General features: G+C 37.4%; 1 protein-coding gene across 2 annotated transcripts in view; it reads right to left on the bottom strand.

Moving 5' to 3' along the window:
• Positions 1–514: 514 nt before the first annotated feature.
• Positions 515–19,306, bottom strand: part of PLPPR5 (phospholipid phosphatase related 5) — a 45,464-nt gene continuing 26,672 nt past the window's right edge. Inside the window, exons 4-7 of one of the 2 annotated variants that reach the window (XM_059821789.1) lie at positions 13,062–13,238; positions 11,282–11,401; positions 10,950–10,964; positions 515–2,726 (exon numbers count right to left, since the gene is read on the bottom strand). In XM_059821789.1, the coding sequence (XP_059677772.1) occupies positions 2,694–2,726; positions 10,950–10,964; positions 11,282–11,401; positions 13,062–13,238 (345 nt within the window). In that variant the 3' untranslated portion in view covers positions 515–2,693. The remainder of the gene's footprint in view (positions 2,727–10,949; positions 10,965–11,281; positions 11,402–13,061; positions 13,239–19,306) is intronic. The other variant, XM_059821788.1, reaches the window with a different exon arrangement.

Below are 19,306 nucleotides of genomic sequence, written 5' to 3'. Positions count from 1 at the left end.
GCGCTAGAATATTGCCTGAATGAGGGATGATGCTTGTTTGTCATAGGCTACTCACTGGGATTATTTTAAAAGCAACCACCAAAAAGCCATTTTAGTCAGAAAATGCCAACTTACTTTTGTTTTGGCAAACTGTTCCTACTGAAAGCTTTTTTGGGTCCAGAATGAAAGAACGAAGGCCCAAGCTCCACAGCAGTGGAGAGATACAGGTGTGGGAAAGGTAAATTCTTGTCACTTCTGAAAATCAATCAAAGTAGGGTCTGGAGCTTGGCCAGTCCACATCCTGGGGCGAGTCCTTCACCAACAGGCTGTGGACTCTTCTGCAGGAAAGTTCTTCCTCTACTGCTTTTCAATTTCACCAGAACCACCTCTGAGGGAAGGTAGTTAACTGTGGGGATTCCTGGTTAATTGTGAAAATACATCAGCAAATGCAGTTGACTCAAAATCATCATGTCTTTATATGTACACTATCAAACAAAATATATCTAGAGTAGATATCCAAAAAAATTACACTACATACAAATGAAAATTATTTTATTTAAAAATACATTATACAGCAGAGTGTGTCTCTTTTTGTTTTCTCACTGCTGGTTCACAGAGATAATACAATAAATTTAACCCAAATATTTGACTGGGAAAGATCCTGAGAGAGAAGGAGACCAGTTACAAGCTGATGAGATACAGTACACTGAAAAAAGAGTCATCTCTTTTAACATAAAAGAATCTCTTGGTAATCTTATAAATCAGATATAAAAAAATGCAGGTTTGCTACCATGCAAAAATGAGTGAAGACTTCATTTAAATCTGCACACAGAGAAATCATTAGTCTAGCTATTTAGGGTCCAAGGTACTAAGAGAAGGGTAAGTGTGCCTAACGTGGTGATACAAACTTTGGACCTACTACAATTTTTGTAAACACAGTTGATAGTCTAATAAAGGTGGATTTTCAATCACCTAAGTAACGTTGTTGTAGCTAAGGGCTCTGTTCTAGGACTTTTCTCCCCACTGATGTTTATCTTTATTCTTTAATTCTCAGTTTAGCACAATGACTTCGTGAGATATGCTCTATTGCACTCAAAGGTGACCTGGTCTTGCCCTGTTTGCCAAGCACTATTTAGGTAGTTGCATTTCAGTGAAAGCAGAGGTTAAACTAAAAAGTAAAAAGCAGGTGTTACCTGAATGACTATGTGGGAATGCATTAAAATTCATCATAGAAAATATATACCTGATTCTACAGCCTTGTGTTTCAAACATCTTCTAACAATGATTAATGCACAGGAAATACACTGAATTATGGAAAATTTAAGGCCTAGAATGTTCAGTAGCCTGCACTGAACATTGCTATTCTCAATGTGTCTATACTGCTCACGTTGTATCAACTGTTGCCAGAGGAAAACTTTCTGGCAGATGTTAAGAGCATCTTCAGCATCCACAATATTCAAATCCATTTGATGCTCAATTTTTGTAGGACAACTTCACTACAAATAGTCAGCGAGGCTGTCTTTTGAAGGGAAGGCTCAATTTGATTATTCACAGCAATAACAGAGATACGATAACATTGCCTGATGTTGAAGAAAAATCAATTTGTCAACACCACACAGACTGACAGAGGATTTTTTTGCAAGAATATGGCCCTGAAACACAAATAGAGAAAGAAAGATTTGTGGAGAGAAAGTCTGCCTGTCCTGGTCACTTAGGCTGAAGAAAATTAATGAAGCCATTTTGTTTTTTCCATGAGTGCTCCAACATGAAAATGGAGAGTAGAAACTCATATGCACTTTTCTCACTAAGCCAGTGACCCTTTTCTTATCTTAGCACCCATTCTCCCAGCATAATATCAGGGTGTACAACAAATATGAGAAGATGCAGGCTCTCTTGAATAATTTGTTTGAATGATTTATGAATAGCATGGCTTCCCATCAGATATGCTGAGCTAAGAATGGAGCCCTTAACCTTTCATGGGATATCATTAGTAATAAAGAATATATCAATGATCAAACTTTCTATATTATTTTCATTTCTTTTAACCTAGATACATATATATCATCCAAGACATTCAAGAACTACAAAACAACAATTCAACTACAATTATGTCAGGAAAATATCCAAATAAATAAACTTTTAATTATGATACAATACTTATTACAGTAAAAATTGGCATTTTTTTCTCTTCAAAAGCAGAAGCACCAGTCTTACATATAACATACTGTTTGAATGATATCTTACATGAAATACAGCGTAATACAATGTGCAAACAGCATTTTCATACAGAATGTAATATTTGTCTATTTTTTATACACTGAAATTGCCTCAAATGGAAACAAGTTCATGCTGAATTAAAAATGTAGATTTTAAAAATCAAAGTCAAATCAAAATGTGAAGTACTGTTGGAATAGGTACATGAACCATTAAAAACAATGAGAAGCCAAAATAGAGGGTATTGTCAGATAAATATAATTAGTGCTCAGTTTGTCCCATTCCATCAAAAAGTAAACAGTTAATATTTTTGCTAGAAAGTATAATGACGTTATAATATTTAAGAACTCTTCAAAATGTTGGTATCATTTTAATGATGTAAAAATCAAGTCAGAAATAGGACTTCTAAAAATTTCTTATTTTTGATACACTGCAATTATCGTGTGTGGGCTGTGAAAAGAGATGAAGTCCAATGGAGTGAATATACATCAGCATCAACATCATGTGACTTCTGCAAAGGCCGTGATGTGGTTCTACGAGTTAAAGGAAAAACAAACAGATAAAAACCCAGAAACCACACAGATAGACATCAGTCACCATTGTGAAAATTTTTGCCTCTTGTGCTTTAGGGACAGCCTTAAACTTGGAGACTATTGCAAGATGATGTAAATAAAATGGGTTTTCACTGCAGTGCTCTCACTCACTCCCATAGTAATTCTTTGTTAACCACTGAAAGACTGGATGTGTAAGTATGCTGAACAAAGTAATTAGGTACGATGTTTCTACAATATTTTAGTTTTAGATGGGATTTTTAAAATGAAGTAACAATATGAATAATTGAGGTAGCTGTACTTTTATTGCTACCTTATTCATAATTTAAAGCAAATTTCCTAGAAATTAAAATGACAGTTTCTGACAGATTATAATATTCTTTTTCAGTATTAATACAATTTTAATGCTATATTTTTTAAAGAGTAATTGCTCCCCATGTGCTCAATGCACAGAATCAAGTAGTAAAATGCTACAACAAAATTGCATTCACCAAAATTTCTTTTTCAGAATCACTACAGTGTCCTCTTCATTTGCGATGTTATTCTCCCTTTCCTTCAACAGGATGATTCTTACAAACACAAAGATGTGTATCAGAATGTGAATACACTATGTGTGACTCTACACAGTAAAACTGCAGCGTCCCAAAGAGCTTTGCTACGTTTTCATGCTCTAACCTAAGCAAGTGCCTCTGCAAACATTTGGTAGGTGAAGACTCAGCTGCACAGTGATGTGCAGGATCCAAAGGAACTGTACGTTCCCTTTAGGCACACAGTACCCTTGACTGCCACCATTTTTTATAAAGCATGCAATATGTAAAATTAATAAAGGGAATCTTGATGTTAAGCCACATGTTTGTTCACCAGCACAAAAATGCAGAGAGGGAAATAATACCACACAAAGCACTGCAGATTTCTCTCATCACCTTCCCTCCTGGAGCAGACCAAAGTCAGAAGACAGGAGGGAGGATGTAGATAACTCACGTAGAACAGGATAAATCTCCTTTTTTTTTGCTGAAGGGAAGTTGTTCTAAGTCTTCCAGAAAATCCCTTATCACACACCATAGAAAGTACCGCAGAGAAACAGTGGCCACCACACAAGTTTATATTTCTCAGTTCTTCTTTAAACTGTCTGGATATTTGTCTATCAGTCTATGCGGGGGGAGGCAGGCAGGCATCTTTGACTTTCACATTGGAGAAAGGAATTTATAAGTACCCTGAGTGGGAGCACAGGAAAGCTGCCTCTTATTCCCCCCTCTCCAAACAAGGCTGGCAGCTTTGCTCCCTCTCTCAGTGTGCCATAACTGTACTGTGTCTAGGAGGAGGAGCTCTCTTCCCCCTCCCCTATAATATGCATTTTAGCTCTAGCAACGTTCTTGCTGTATTTTAGACAGCTTTCATAAGAGAACACCACCAAATAGTAATCATCTATGTACATTCTTCTCCAAAATGGAATGAATATACTTTAAAAAAATAACAATGATTAAACCATAGCCCGCAGATTTTTTAAAAAGCATTAGAAAAACCAGAATCAGTGTGCAACTTTCTGTGAAACTGTTTTCAGTGAACAATATTAGCAAATGTCATTGTTTCCAGATTTTTATTCTTCAGAAGAAAAGCAAAATTAGATTTCCTAATTATAAAGCAAAACATTAACATTTCAAAGCATTTTAGTTGGCTGGCCATCTTCTGCTTTCAGTACAGGAAAGACAATACATTGGGCAACCTCAATGACTCTGGAGTTGCTGTGAGGCTATTATGACATTTTTTTCACAGTATTTACTTTATTTTTCCTTATTTAGACCTGAAAATTATCCTGTCAACTTAAAGTAGCGTCAGTCTAAAATTACTCACTTTGTTGATAAGTAAGATGGTTTAAAAATGAGGAATTAGAGGAAAAAAATTCCTCATTATTTATTCTAATCAATTCTTTTAAGTCCTGTTACATGCTATGCCTTTCTTTAAGTGACACGCATTTGTCTGTGATGCAGAGAACCAAATGCTCTTTCATGTGGCATTACCTCAGGACTGGGTAACTATCACTTAGAAAAGGAGAATGTGGTTCACAGTCCTGTCAACTATACTTTCAAAATGAGCAGGTCACCATCCTTGAAAGGACATGCAGAGCATGCGATATAACACAGAAGTCAATCTCCCTTCCTCAATAAACCCTCAGAGAGAACTAAGCTACTGATCGCGGAGCTATTGATTTGGACACTAGTGAAGACTTGTCAATTCATTTCCAACGGACTCAGCAGGGTGATGCATAACTAGGTCAAAATTAATCACTTGCTGATGGCAAGAATCACTGATAGAGATTCATGCAACTGTCTGGGTATTCATGCTTTTTCATATGTTATCGTCTCAGGCAAAACTACAAATAAGCCGTGCTGAGACTCTTTACAGAAAAAAAAATAAACAAAGAGCATCCCTCTTGTATAACTGCATTTCAACTCTCTTACTATGGTCTTTTACTTCTGCTTAGATTTACTGTGACAAAGTTCAGTGTGAGATACTAACCACCATCAGCAGATTCACACAGATGCAGGAGACAAGCAAATAACCATGCACAAGACCTCAGCTTCTCCAACTCCATGGGGAATTATTTTCTCTGCAGTACTCAAAAGAATTAGAATATGCTGAGGGTCTGCTCAACAACAGCAGTTTCACAGACAGGCACACTACCTTTTGTATTATTCATCCTAAACTGACAGTATCAGCTTGGTGTCAGCACCACATGAACAAAGCATGCTTCATAACCATGCTCTCACACCACTAATAGAAAAATGAAAACTAAAGGCTAAGCATTGAGTGCAGGTTTCTGGGGGGAAATGATGCATACCTGTATATCTTCTGTTAAGATTTTAATTAATTTCTGTTTATAAGCGCTTCTATAGTGTTAAAGCATTGAAAAAAAAAAATCCATGACAACTTTTTTGCGGTTGGTAATTTTCATTACATATATTAAATATTTTTTACCTGAATTTTTTTTTCTGCTCTCATGAATACAGTTAGAAATATTTAAAAATAGTCATCATCCTAAAAAAGATTTTTCCAATTCTGAAAACAGGAATTTGAAAAATTGTTTGTAGTCCTTCACACAGTGAAGTTTGTTAAAAGAAATAGAAAAATACTACTGTAGTAGTTCAGGCAAATGGTAGTTTATCATACAATAAAAATAATGTTACCATACAATTCTCTGGTTCAGCAAAAGTATATTTTATGCTTTTACTGGGCGAATCACATTTTTAGAGAAAAAAATGAGTTCAAGTGAAATTCTCCATTTAAAACATTGCAGACCTGCACAGAATGCTGCCACCACACTGCATCTGCCTTTGCTTCAGTTCCACACACACTCGTGCACTTTTGTGCACATATGTTTATTGCCTTATATGAAGATGTTCAAAACGGTCCATTCCTGATATCCAGGAGAAGAACCTAATGATGTGTGCTTTGAAGGAGTTGTGTTGCACAGGATCTTCTTGATTGTTACTAATACCTTGATTCTGTAACACCTACAACACGTATATTTGAGGAGGTCACACTTAATATATTGTTCCATTTCCTACGTTATTTTACTTGAACATTAGATGCGCTGATCACAGTTTGCATTCAAACAGAAATAATTCTTGTACAATCCCCCAGAAGTAGATTTAAGCAGAAGAATAGGACATGAATACAAATTCAAATGCTTGACATTGAAACAAAATTGCTTATGGTCTTTTATGAGCTGCTTCTCCTGGGTATGTGTTTCTGTGTGTGAAACAATGTTGTATTATATCTCCTTTAACATACTGTATTATCAAGAGAGAACCATTATGACAACAGAAATCTGAAAACCTGCCTATAAGCTAACGTAAGCACATGGACTCTAGTCAAACCATCCTGGAGATAGACATACATGTACTAAAACACTATATGGATACCCATGTACACTTTTGGACATCAAGCACAACAGCATTTGGATACTTCTCAACTGAAATATTTTGAAGCAACAGAAATAGACATAAACCCTCTCCTCCATTTGCCCATAGTATGATGAGCTTTTAAAACATCTTTGTGTTTTGCTTTTAGCCTGTGAGCTCACTAATAGGCAATCAGTCTCTCTGGAGAGCCCGAGGGACCAGACCAGATGCCCTAGGCCATGCTGTGTGTACACAAGCACACATACCAATGAAATACTTCTTAGCAGCAAAATGCTTAATGTTCTATGTCTCGTCAATAATCTACATGGAGTAAACAGAAAAAACGTTCTACCTTAAAAACAAAAGCACAAAGCTTCCCCAGTCTTAAAATACTATCAGAATCTATTGCAATATCTATACTCACTATTGTTAAAATGTTTTATCACCACCATTACCTTTGGCATACACACAATAGAACAAGAATCATAGTGTCAAAATTAACAAGATTTTTGAGACAATTAACTCTGATAGTGACTAGCAATTGGTATGATAGGCAACAAGAATGTCACATATTGTGAGAGGAATTCCAAATACTTATCACCATTAGAACTTAGAAATAGCTCTGTGTGTGTGTGTGTGTGAGAGCGCGCACCTAAACTGTATGTTTCTAGTTCACAGTCATGCTGGAGAGTCAGTCCTATGGGTGGAGTGTAAGAAACCTCATTGTAGCAAGGAACAGTGACTGTTTGGGAACATGGTTTGGGCATTGCTGACAGAAGTAGCACTATGAAGGAATGCCAAGCAGAGACTTTGGGGATAAATGCAGCTTAGCTGTCAAACAGAGCACTGCAAAGAACCTACTGTGCAAATAAGTAATATTGAACAGCTACAGAAAGCACTGATGATCAGACACAGTAATCATCTCATCCCACAGGAGATGAACCATAGTGCCTCTCCTAACCCAACAGTTCCTTCCAAAACCTCTTACCTCAGTATTCTATCTACTGCCTCAATTAGTCCTAAAATGCTCCATGTTCCCTCTGTATTTTATTTTTTCAAAGCTAGAATACTTATTTAAAAAAAACAAAAGGCTAGGAGAGTCAGCAGCTACTACAAGATGTGTACGAGCACCCTGTTAAGCCCTGGCCAATTTCAGGTGACTTTAGATGAAATAATGTCAGTCTCCCCTGAAACAGAAAAAATAGTTTGTGACTGCACTGGATGAAGCTGAACTCTAAATTCTTCCAGGTACCACCCAGAATATCCCTATTTCCCAGTAACTCTTGCAAAAGAACAGGAGTCTCTAACCTTGACTGTGGTAGGAAGAGAGCCTCTCTGTAGGAGAGTGCCAGCTAACTGAAACACGGATTGTCTTGTAAGAAATGAAGAAGGTCAGAGACAGGAGAGAAAAAGGAGCAGATGGGTGAGTGATGAGGTTTCTTGGCTTTCATTCTTTTCATTAATTCTGAGGATGAATGTAGTTAAGGTGAAAGCAATAAGTCTGCCTTGCTGAGCCAGCTCTGGCAAGGATTCTTCAAGGAGACACTCTGCAACTACGGCTTATTTGAGTGCATGAGAAGTGGGTACCTGTGCAGAACAGCTTAATCATCTGTATGCACCACAATTAAACAGAAGTGTCGTGCAAACAGTGATCTACCCTTGCCATTAACCAGCAGCAGCTCAATTCAGAATATTACAAGTACACATATTCCTATTTAAGGAATATTTTACACTTCAAACATAGCTCTTGACCTTCACCAGAATTCAGACAGTGGCAGCAAGGAGAGCATGCCAAGCATGCCAAGAGCATTCGTTCTCCAGCAGGAAAAAGCACTGGAATAGCAAGTAGCAGATCTGGAAACACAAAAATAAGGTGCTTCCATGTCTCTGTGTGATGCTCCATGTGCTTATTCATTTACAGGTGAATTTATAACAAAATTGCAATGAGTTAGGTCTGATCTGGTAGGCATTTCTAATGAAGACATTCTTTAATACAGCATCTTTGAATTGCTCGGTCCCAGATACCCATATAGTTATAATTTTTAAATACCAAAACCAGAGTTGCATTGCTTCATGCTAGCACTGCCTTAGCCCATGATAACTTCAGTCAGTCAGGATTGGTGCTACTCTTAGTAGCTAATTTCTGACAGTAAGCTGTCTTTTATACTGCACAGGAGCTTGCAGACTGAGAATAAGGAAAAACAGATTTAAAATAAGCCAAATGTAAATGTGTGTGCATTCAGAATATGGAACTGGAACAGCCCTAACTGAAATGTAGTGAAAAGTAACTTGCACTTGGCTAAAGTAGGCAAAGGCAAATAGCACACAAATTATTTAGCACCCCTGTCTCTCCAGAGGATAACAAAGGATGTAAAATAAGAAGGGAGTTAGAAAGCAAAGACTAAGTTAATAACTCTTGTAGTGATGGTAACTAATTGAGATAGCTCAGTTTAGATCTTAGTTCCACATAAGTATTATTCTTAGTGCCTTCTATTTAACAGGGTCTGGCTTCTATCTAAAACTTTAGACTGAACATAAAAAAAAAGAAAATATCCACAAAAATTCAACACCTAATGCACTTACATATAAGTAACTTTTTCATCAATTATTTGCTAATTCCAATTTAAACTTTCTGAGAGTGGAAACAGAAGTAAGCATTTCCCAACAAATAGCAAAGTCTCCACATTACCATCCTCCCATCTCATCCTCTCTGTCTGGAAAGCAGAAAGGCTTTGCAACATAGACAAAGATAAACCCATACACTGAGACCTCACCAAGTGTAACACCCTGCGGACAGTCCCCAATTTAATTATCTAGAGAAAAGTTCCATGACAGCAAACAGCTACCTCTATTGCTATATGAATTAATATGGGTTCAAAAGGAAAGAAGCTCATTCAATAGAGTCCCAGGCAGTTCACAAATGGTAGAGGTCATCCTCAAGCAGAGCAAACATTATTTCTGCCACCACCTTTCCACACTCTCCCATAGCTTTCCCCACAACATCTCAATCTAGGCCAAGTCTCAGGAAAAGAACATTGTTCATCATGAGTGAGAGGGTGTCAAATCAGGCAGAAACACTAAGTTAACATGAGGTCTTTATCCCCAGAAAAAAAATTAAATTTTCAACAGCCAGAGAACGTACATTTATTACGTATGATGGTTTTTGAGCCACAGAAATGGCTTCTGTTGCAGGAGAGCCTAGCACGTAAATGAGACATGCTCTTATTAATGTGGTATGTCCTAGGCAAACTGACATCTTGTTTTGTGTTGACATTTTACAGAAAGTTTACTGAATAGATTATTTTGAAAATACACATTCATCATCTAAATGCTTTGTTCAAGCAAATGAGACTCTGACCCCCTTATGACAAGATATCAGCAGAGTAGCTTAGACATATTTGGTTCAAAAAGGGGTGTTAGATCATTCTGAAAAGAAATCTTCTTTCCCTTCAAGGAAAGGAATAACAAACCTAGAGCTAGCAGCAATTCTTACTAAAGAACAACTTCCACCACTTCCAAGTGACTAAGACAGGCTGGGCAGTGGTTAAAAACATTTCTTCGTATGCTCAAGATGAAAAAATATCAGGAGTGATTTGGATATAAAAAGAATGCCATAGAAACATACTTTTGGTGCCCTATGCAGTGTAGAATTGTTTACTATCTTCAAATCTGGGCACAACACAAGAGATTAACGAATAATGACAGATAAAGTCATTAGAAATGCTTTCAAACTTTGCATTAGTAGTTCAAACTTTCCCCCTGGTAAAAATGCCTAAAATGTTTTCTTTATTTGGTTATGCTATCTATTTCAGTGTTTGTTCATAAAATTGTTCAGACATAATCTTACCGAACACTTACATAGTACAACATCAACTTCAAAAAACATAAATTTTTATTACAGGAAATGAAAATAAATTTTAAACACATCGCGATACTTGCTGCAAAAAGTCTTGGCATACTCAGAGGACCATCACTAGCATGTCCTAGTCCAAAATCCCATTTGCTTTGGCATGAGATCATGGCTTTTGTGCAGTTACTGTATCACCCACGTTTCTCTCTATTATTATCACGTTCATTAAGTTGTTTGCCGTGCTAGCACAGATGTCAGATCCCCAGCATTTCCAAGTGGGTGCCCTGCCCTGGGGCTAGCACATGCCTGATGATAAAAGCCCTGCAGCTAATCCAGAAGGGACTGCATCCCATGTTCTACACTAGCCTGAGGACATACCCCAAAGCAATAGGATAAACGCCACTTGTACCTTAATCGCATAATCCTTTGGGCTCAGATTTTCTTTCTAAGCACTTCAAGCTCTGTGGACTCTCAGCCAAAGCATTAATCAAACTTACTTGAGGAACACAAGGGAAGAGGGCCTCAGATCTACGCAGCTTGACTCCATGGACTTACCAGTGGCTACAGCAGTAAACTGGACTGATACGCAGCGATTGTTCCTGGAGGTTACATGAAGAGTCTCCTAAGGAGTGTCTCTGAATTAATTTTTCCCTTCTTTCTCCTTCACTGCCATGTCTCCTTACTTTAAATCTGATTACCCTGGCAGTCTTGTCAAAATAGTTTGGGATCATCCTTCCAGGAAAGCTACATTTTATCTAATTGTTTTTAGAAAAGTCAGACATTACCTTTTCTAAAGGACTTTCTACTCGGGGTATGCTGATCATGGGCATCTGGGCCAGATTATCCATATGAGAATGTTCATGCTCTGGCTGACGTCCTCTGAAATTATTCACCACACAAACAACCTAGAAGGGATTAGAAGATAAACAGAATAGCTAAGGAACAACTCTTTTTGAGCTTTGATCCTGACATCCATAATTAGGCAGAACTGACACCAAATTTAGTTACAGCTTACAGTAGAAACACAGAAATGTGAAGTTCGTGTTTTACAGAAAATTCTTAATTAATATTTCAAGACAAAAGATTTTCAACCAATTTATTTTTACATGCATCATCTGAGAACGAAAAAACCCTCTTACCTAAAAGCAAATCCATTACCAAAGCTGAACAATAGAATACCAATTATTAGCAATGTCATGACTAGATGTCCAGAGCACATGCAGCAGAATATAGCAATAATCTTAAATTCCTATGAAGGGCCAGTACCATCTAAGTTTTGACCAGCAAACACTTTCTCAAATGGAAAGTGAGAAAGGGAGAATAAGAAGGCAAGGGCCATCCCCAAGTTTGAACTAAAGTCTAAACCTGCTCAGGGCAGCAATGACTCTCACACAGGGATTTAGGAATGTGATATATACCGGTTTGTTAGTGTGTCTACTAATTCAGACACTCAGCCAAGCAATGATGTTTGCCCATTGTATTTTCTTCAAAACACAGCTAAATGTGATGTCACGCTACTCAAAGGAGTTTATGCGGTATACATCACAAAATACAAGAAAAAATGCTGGGACAGATTTCTTTTCTATTCTATTCTCTTTTATGACTAGGGACACAAACAGAATGGAAAAACTTCTTAAAAATGAACAACCAAATATAACTCCTGGACACCTTGTGTGGAAGAGAGCGTTTGGAAGTGTGAGCAGGTATATTTTAAAGGACACCTAAAGCTGCCCTCATATTTCTCAGAGGAGTGAAAACACCCACCTCAGCCATCCCTGTGAGTTCTCAGCCAAGCCATGTCTTCAGATCCAAGATCTTGAGATCAAGACCTTGAGATCCAAGAATCAAGCTCAGAAGTGTTTTCATGGGGAAAAAATTCAAAGGTGTATTTAGTGCTATTACAAGCCGCCAGGCAGACAAACTTGCAGACAGTAAACAGCAGTGACTATTCTATGCCATAGTCTTGCACTGAAGTTATCAGTGAAGGTGATTAATAGATAAGCGGCAGCTTTCTGACACAGACACTAGTCATTGCGAACTGTGACTAAGATCTGGTTTTGGAACACAGTTCCAGAAAAGGAAAAGGATAAACGAGGATTTTTTTGAAACACAGTAACATAAAATTTCAATGTAAACCTGAATTAGCATGAAAGAAATTCAATAGGCTTATTTAAAACCAGAAAAGAAATGCTAGTTATTCTCTGATCAGTGTAGGTATCACTATACTGAATTTTTTTATTCATGAAATCGTAACTAGATGTTATTCTGAAGGATATACACTTGCTTAAAGTGGGGCTTGATGCAAAAATTATTGGTTGAAATGCTACAATGTGGTTTATAAGGAAGTCAAGAGATCATTTGATCAGTCCTTTCTTGACTTCACATTTCTGAGTGTACGTAAATATAACTAAGGTAACTGTTAATTAACTAAAAACAAAAATTAGAAACACCTCTTTTGTCATTTAGTTGTCTGAAAAGTCAAGGCTACCAAGATTTTTTTTTTTAAGACATACAAAGTTATACACTGATTTTTTTCAAACAGAAGTGGCACAGATATACACTTACCAAAAAAACTGCTATAGATATTCCAATTATAAATCCTGCTATTACATCTGACCAGTGATTTCGATACTCTGCTACTCTGTTGATTCCAGTAAGGAAAGCCAAGCACATTAAGCCCAAACACAGAACAGGTTTTGCAAGCCTTGTTCCTCTGGCTTTTACTGTGTTGGTGATATACATCTGGAAATTAGAAAGGAAGAAAGTATAAGACTGATGGATATCTCCCACTAATTGGTGAATAAAATATCTACATTTTGTTTGAATAGACTATCTGTATTTGGCTTTTTTGGTAAAGAAACAAGAAAGTAGAGCACTAGATAAAGTCATTACACCCTTTTGCTAGGGATATAGAAAAAGAATTACACCACACAGCAAAATTATATTTTATATGAACCTGAAAATTCCCCTAAAGAACACACAAATTAGGCAATCCTACCTATTACTCCCAGTCTATGTATTTATTTATGCAGAGAGGTAAAGAGACTGATTTTTCACTGCACAGTGTTGACAATAATAGAAAAATATCTTTACCCTGAAAGGGGCTACATCAAGGCCTTGTTTTTATTAGCAAATGCCTTTCTTCCTCATACACAACTTCTCCATGTGATTAACTAGAGATTTGTCAAAAAGCAGTGAAAATTGAACTAAATGCCAGCATCTACTTTTATAAATAATGTGTTACGGTTTCAACCAGTGCTGAACCAATACACCCCCTGTACTTCACAGATGGTGACTGAGGATGTTTAGTAGCAATCCCCCCCCAGCACACAAACCAATCTAAATGCAGAAACTTTCATGCATCAAATTCCGAGAAATCAATCTGCCCTGCTTGCAGTCTAACTCTCCCTGTGCAATACTACTGAATTAAAAGCAGTGCCTGGTGACAGAGCAGCTCATCTGCCCTAAGGGTGCATTAGTGACTACTAGGTTTAAGACAGCACTTTCCAAGCTCTGATGGGCCAATGGAAGAAATTAATACCAAATCTTTGAATTTCCATTCTCGAGTCTTGGCATTAAGGCTCCTTGAAAGTTCCCCCCTGAAAAATTATACTTCAACTAACAAGATTTTTGAGAAAAAAGTATTTACTTTCTGCAGAAGTTATTTCTGCAATTAAACCATTGAAATCCCTAAAACCTTCACATTCAGACAGAGTTAAGTTTTTAGATTGAAGAATGCAAATATTTTCTATGCACTTTCACTAGAGACACCAAGTGTGCAATGCCATCACTTGGAATTGCAAAGGGAAACAGATGAATCTGCATTGAAGAACCAGTACCTTTTTGGCCAACAAATGGGCAGTGCTTTGGTTTTTTTGTACTGTCTGAAACTTCAGCTGAATTTACTGGGTAATCAGCTATGAAGTGCTGCAATAATCCAGTCAAGAAGTAGTTTAGGAAGCATGGTTACAGTTATGATAAATTAAGTGAAGGAAGTAGTGGTCAGAGCTTGTCTGAAAAGAGCAACATGTGACAGCAATTTTGGTCAAAACACTAGAGAAAGATCCATGGCTTAGAGGACAAATCAAAGCTTAAGCTTAAAATGACAGCAGAGTACTGGAACACACACGTCTTCAGTGTACCTTATGTGATGAACAGCAAACTAGTAGACTAGTAGCAAGGTTTCAACTAAGGCAAAGGTTTGGGGGGGAAAAAAAAAAAAAAAAGAGTTTTTGGGGTGTTTCTCCAAACCACATTTCTCCTATCTTCTTCCTAGACTATTTCAGAAATAGCGTTTCTCCCTTTGCTGACTATCCTTTTATCTTAGCTCCTTATATTTTTGCAGGCTCTCTTCAGTGAGTTACTCTTACCACACAGAATGCTGATAAGACAACTGCAACTTCAATTTCCAGCTTTTTTGCCCCACTGGTTTTCTACAAGCTACAGACGAGGCAGTGCATGCTGAGTTACTCAGCAACCCTCTATTTTAGTGAGTCTTATTGTACTCATGGATACTTCCACCATTATCCACATTCACACTACATGTTAGAATGTCTAGTGCTAAGGAAAATATTCTAATATTTTGAATATGCAGCAAGATCACCAAATTCCAAATACAACTTGCGTAAAGTTGACACAAGGAAGTTGGCAGGAAGCTATGCTGCATTTAATTCTGTATTGTGGCATATTAAATCAAAACGACTACTGAGAAGGAAAAATCAACTCAAAAAAAGAGCGTAGCTTGTTTAAGGCAGGTCTCCGTGATATATTTCAGTTATCTATAACATCTGGTCATTTCCCAAGAAGATGATCTCAATTTTTATGAAGTCAAAACACATTATAATATAAATGCTTGATTCTGCAGTGCTTCAGTCAAACTTCAACATTTTTAATACAAAGCTAAATTGAAAAAAGTGCTCTGCAGAAAATTCTCAGAATCTCTTTACAGGCAAGCATGTCCTTCAAATCCTACTCAGACAAAGCACTGAGCGAGCAGAAACAACTACAGACTGATGCTGTGCCTCACATGAGTAATAAAAACCTCCACTTGTCAAGTCCCTCCTTATATGTGCAGTCAAGATTGTCGTGCCCAGTCCATTATTCAAAATGGGTTCTGCCTGCATAGGTACCATTTCTATCTTTTCTTCAAAGAACAGACACCACTGATGTTAAGAATAGTAATATATCAAATTATTACTAAAGAATCAATAGAAACAGGGTAAACTTTTCCTGAAACAGTATAGCGAAAAGTCTGTAAATTTTTGCAAAACTCTACATAGTAAAGTTAGACTCTTCCAAGGCAGGATTCATAGATGTCCATTTTTAAACTTGACATCTTGCAGCTCTAGTACATTTTATTAACACAGTCAACTCAGTCAAAGATCTGATTTGCACTAAGAATAAAATATAATTAAGCAGTTGTTTTCTTCTTGATTCTGGAAGTAAAGCTATAAACCAGCACAAGAATAAACACCTTGAAAAGATGACAGGATTTGTCTTCTCTTACTTTTCATAAATATTAAATGCAGTATCAACAAAGGAAAATAGCTCAGTGATTTAAAACATTAGTCAGAATTAATGACAATATACATTTTTACATGGCTAAAGATGTTTACAGAACAAGTCCATCTCAGTTCCTTTTAAGGACAGAAACTGGGAGAGGAGGAATCTAATTAAAGAAATCTTTGAAATTAGTCAACAGCAAGACCAGCAGCAGAGATTTTGTATGTAAGGTCAACAGTAGTTAGAATTAATTTTGCAGGCTGCACGTTCTTCTGCAACATCAGATCAGTGGTGAATATTCTCTTGAAGAACTTCTGCTACTGCTTTTCCTTTTGCCTGAAATAAGATTTTAGTATGAAAAGATAAAAAGGTGATACCAGCAAGTAGACACTGACAGAGTGTCATATAAGGAGGTGGATGTAATCTGATCATTCTATATACCAATATTTACTAGATTTTCAGGAAAACACAAACATTTGACCTTCAGTCTTCAAGATGCTGGAAATGAAGTCTTCAGAGTACCTCATAAATTGAAAGCAAAACTTTAGTTGAAGTCATTTTGAAAACACTTATTTGAAAGAGTCAGATTCATCACCATTACCACCAAAGACAAAGCTACCTGTGAGGTTTCTGACATGACTGTTTCAGGTCATAACATAAGGAATAATCATAGTGTTGGCACTTCGCTTGTACTGGGAAAGCTTTCAAAAGTGTCATGTTGCAAGTCTGACTCATGTAAAATATGTCCTAAATCTAGTGCAAACAAAATCATTCCAAAACACATAAGAGAAGTACAGAAATTGTATGTCAAGTGCAGGACAAAGTGGCCTCCCGGGCTATGCTGCAAGCTCTTCCTAGTCATCTTCTTTCAGTTTTCTTTAGGCTCACCCACACAAACGTCTATGCACACAAACACACACGTAACAGGTCCCAAAGTCCCATTTTAGTTAGAGTGGCACTAGTCATCAGGCTGGGTGCACCAGCCAGGAGGGAGGTTAATTTTCCTAGCTGATTTCATCAGCCTGGGGCCCATGGATGTGGGTAGGAAGATCCCCTCTGTGCTTGCTGTTCCGATCCTCCCTGAAGCAGATGGTCTGGGGGACTGACAAAGAGACAGACCCAGTCCATTAGTGGGCAGAGAACAATGACTCACGAAGTGACAAGCAGAAAGAGGAAGGAATCACTGTACAGGCACCTATCCCAGGCAGCGCTCCAAATATAAATTATCTTATGTTTTCTTTCGCTTTTATAATGTGCTATCATTAAAGAAAGACTCTTGAACCATGCAAGTAATATAAGTAATATTATAGATGTTCCACCTGAGGAATAAACAACTTTCAATATTCATCATACCTACAAGAAAAGAGATACTTGGAGATCAAAAAGCTGAAAAAGTACTGGGCTATAGTGGATGGTAGTCTATAACCAGGCTCAACATTTAGTTAGAAACCTGTTTGACAATCTAAAAGCTCTTCAGCTTCCTTGATTAATAATTATTGGGTCAAATTATTTCTAGAGCAAACCACAGTCATATTCCCAAATCATCTAGGCTTTTCTGCAACTGCCCACTGAAGATTGCTTTAGTGCTTTTGAAGCCTCCTCCAGCTTTCTTCATAAGTTTTGCAGTAATTATTGATGACCCTAGACAAAAATTGGCTTTCAAAGTCAGGGGTCTGGGCCGGCAAAAGGAAGAGAAAGCTCTAGAAATGCTGGACCTTACTATTATGTTTCCCACTATGAGCTCCCCACAATTGTAACTCTAAACAACTGGAGAAGGAAAGAGGTATCCTTCAATGTACCAGGACTGTAAGATACACCCAAATATTAACTAAAGCTGATTCAGTGTACAGAGGTCATTATCTTGAGCAACTGAATTGTAATGAAGAACTGACTGACAAGAAATATCTAGAAGTCTTTAGATAAATCCCTGGATCAAACTGAAATGTTATTTTACTATCCAGCCTGAAGGTAACTAATACACCCAATATATGAAGCCCATGATATATGCTGCACAATCAGTATCAAGGAATACTTTTACTTGCTGCACCAGATACTGAAAAACAATTCCACTTTCCTAACACTGCCCCTGCAAAGCAGCCAAAAGAATTCTTTAATTCTTCTATTTCCTAAAAATGGACAACAAAGCCAACTCATAAAGGTGGCTCTGCTACTCCTTTTCCTCCTGAACACTCCCTAAAGCCTATCAAAGACAGACCTGTCATGCCTCTGCCAGCTGCCCATTAAGCAGGAGCCAAACAGGCACTTCAAGACAAAGGAGAAGTAAGACAAGGCCTACACCTAAAGACTGGATCAAGGAGTGACACTGAGCAGAATGTCACCATGTTGCCAGCACTGTGACAGAGACTGCCTTGCTGTCTTTTCCCAGTGACTTACAAACACAGTAAACAGCAAAGACGATACAGCAGAATGCCAGGAGAAAGAACCTTGGAGAAAAGATGATCATGGGCCCAACAAAAGCTCTGCAGAGAGGAAAAAATTATTTGTCAGCTTTACCTGCTAGCCCTGCCTGAGGCTGTAGTTGAAGCAAAGGGTTCACAGTACAAAGCAACAAAGCATCCTACAGACCTAAGGGCTATGTCAATTATCAAGACATTAAACCTTCTCCTCTATCATTACAAATCCAAAGCAAGTCTGAAAGGTATGTGGTTACACCAAGTTCAAACACTACCCTACTCACAGGTTGGCTGCCAACTGCTCTTGTCCAACACAATAAAACAACGAAAAAGCAAAATTTTATAGAATGAATTAAAATTTGTCTTAAACTACAACTAGCAATGACCAATTCCCTAGGTCTGCAGCACCAAAGGAAAACTGTTAGTTAAAAGTCTCATATTTAAATCCATGGGAATAGACTGACTAAATCTTCATATATCACTTCAAATCCTACCAAAAAAAAAGACTCATGACTTCTCATTTCTGTGTCTCAGTTGTGGAAAAAAACCAAGTGTGTGCATACTTGGCTGCTTCAAAATATACCTCTAATTGTCCAGGCTGTGTCAGCTTACGCATATCAAAATGTGGCTTATACAATTATATTCTATTTAATAAACTTACAGTATTTGCCTTAATACCTATGTTAGCAGGTGTTCCAGCTGAGAAAGAGTGAATTGCAATGCTGATAAGTGGTGAAAGCAGATGCAGTCAACTTATTAACCAACTCATGCAAAAACAAAAGATCTAAGGCAAGTTAAGCAGACACCTAAGGAGAAATCCAGGCAGCAGCTAGCTTGGTTAGAGATTTTGGAATAGATTTACAGTAGCTCATTTTGAAGACTCCAGTACACTGG

This window comes from Gavia stellata, chromosome 10, assembly GCF_030936135.1.
Source record: "Gavia stellata isolate bGavSte3 chromosome 10, bGavSte3.hap2, whole genome shotgun sequence".
Taxonomy (NCBI): Eukaryota; Metazoa; Chordata; class Aves; order Gaviiformes; family Gaviidae; genus Gavia; species Gavia stellata.
The sequence above is the reverse complement of the archived record's forward strand: the minus strand, read 5'-3'. Positions and strand labels throughout refer to the sequence as shown.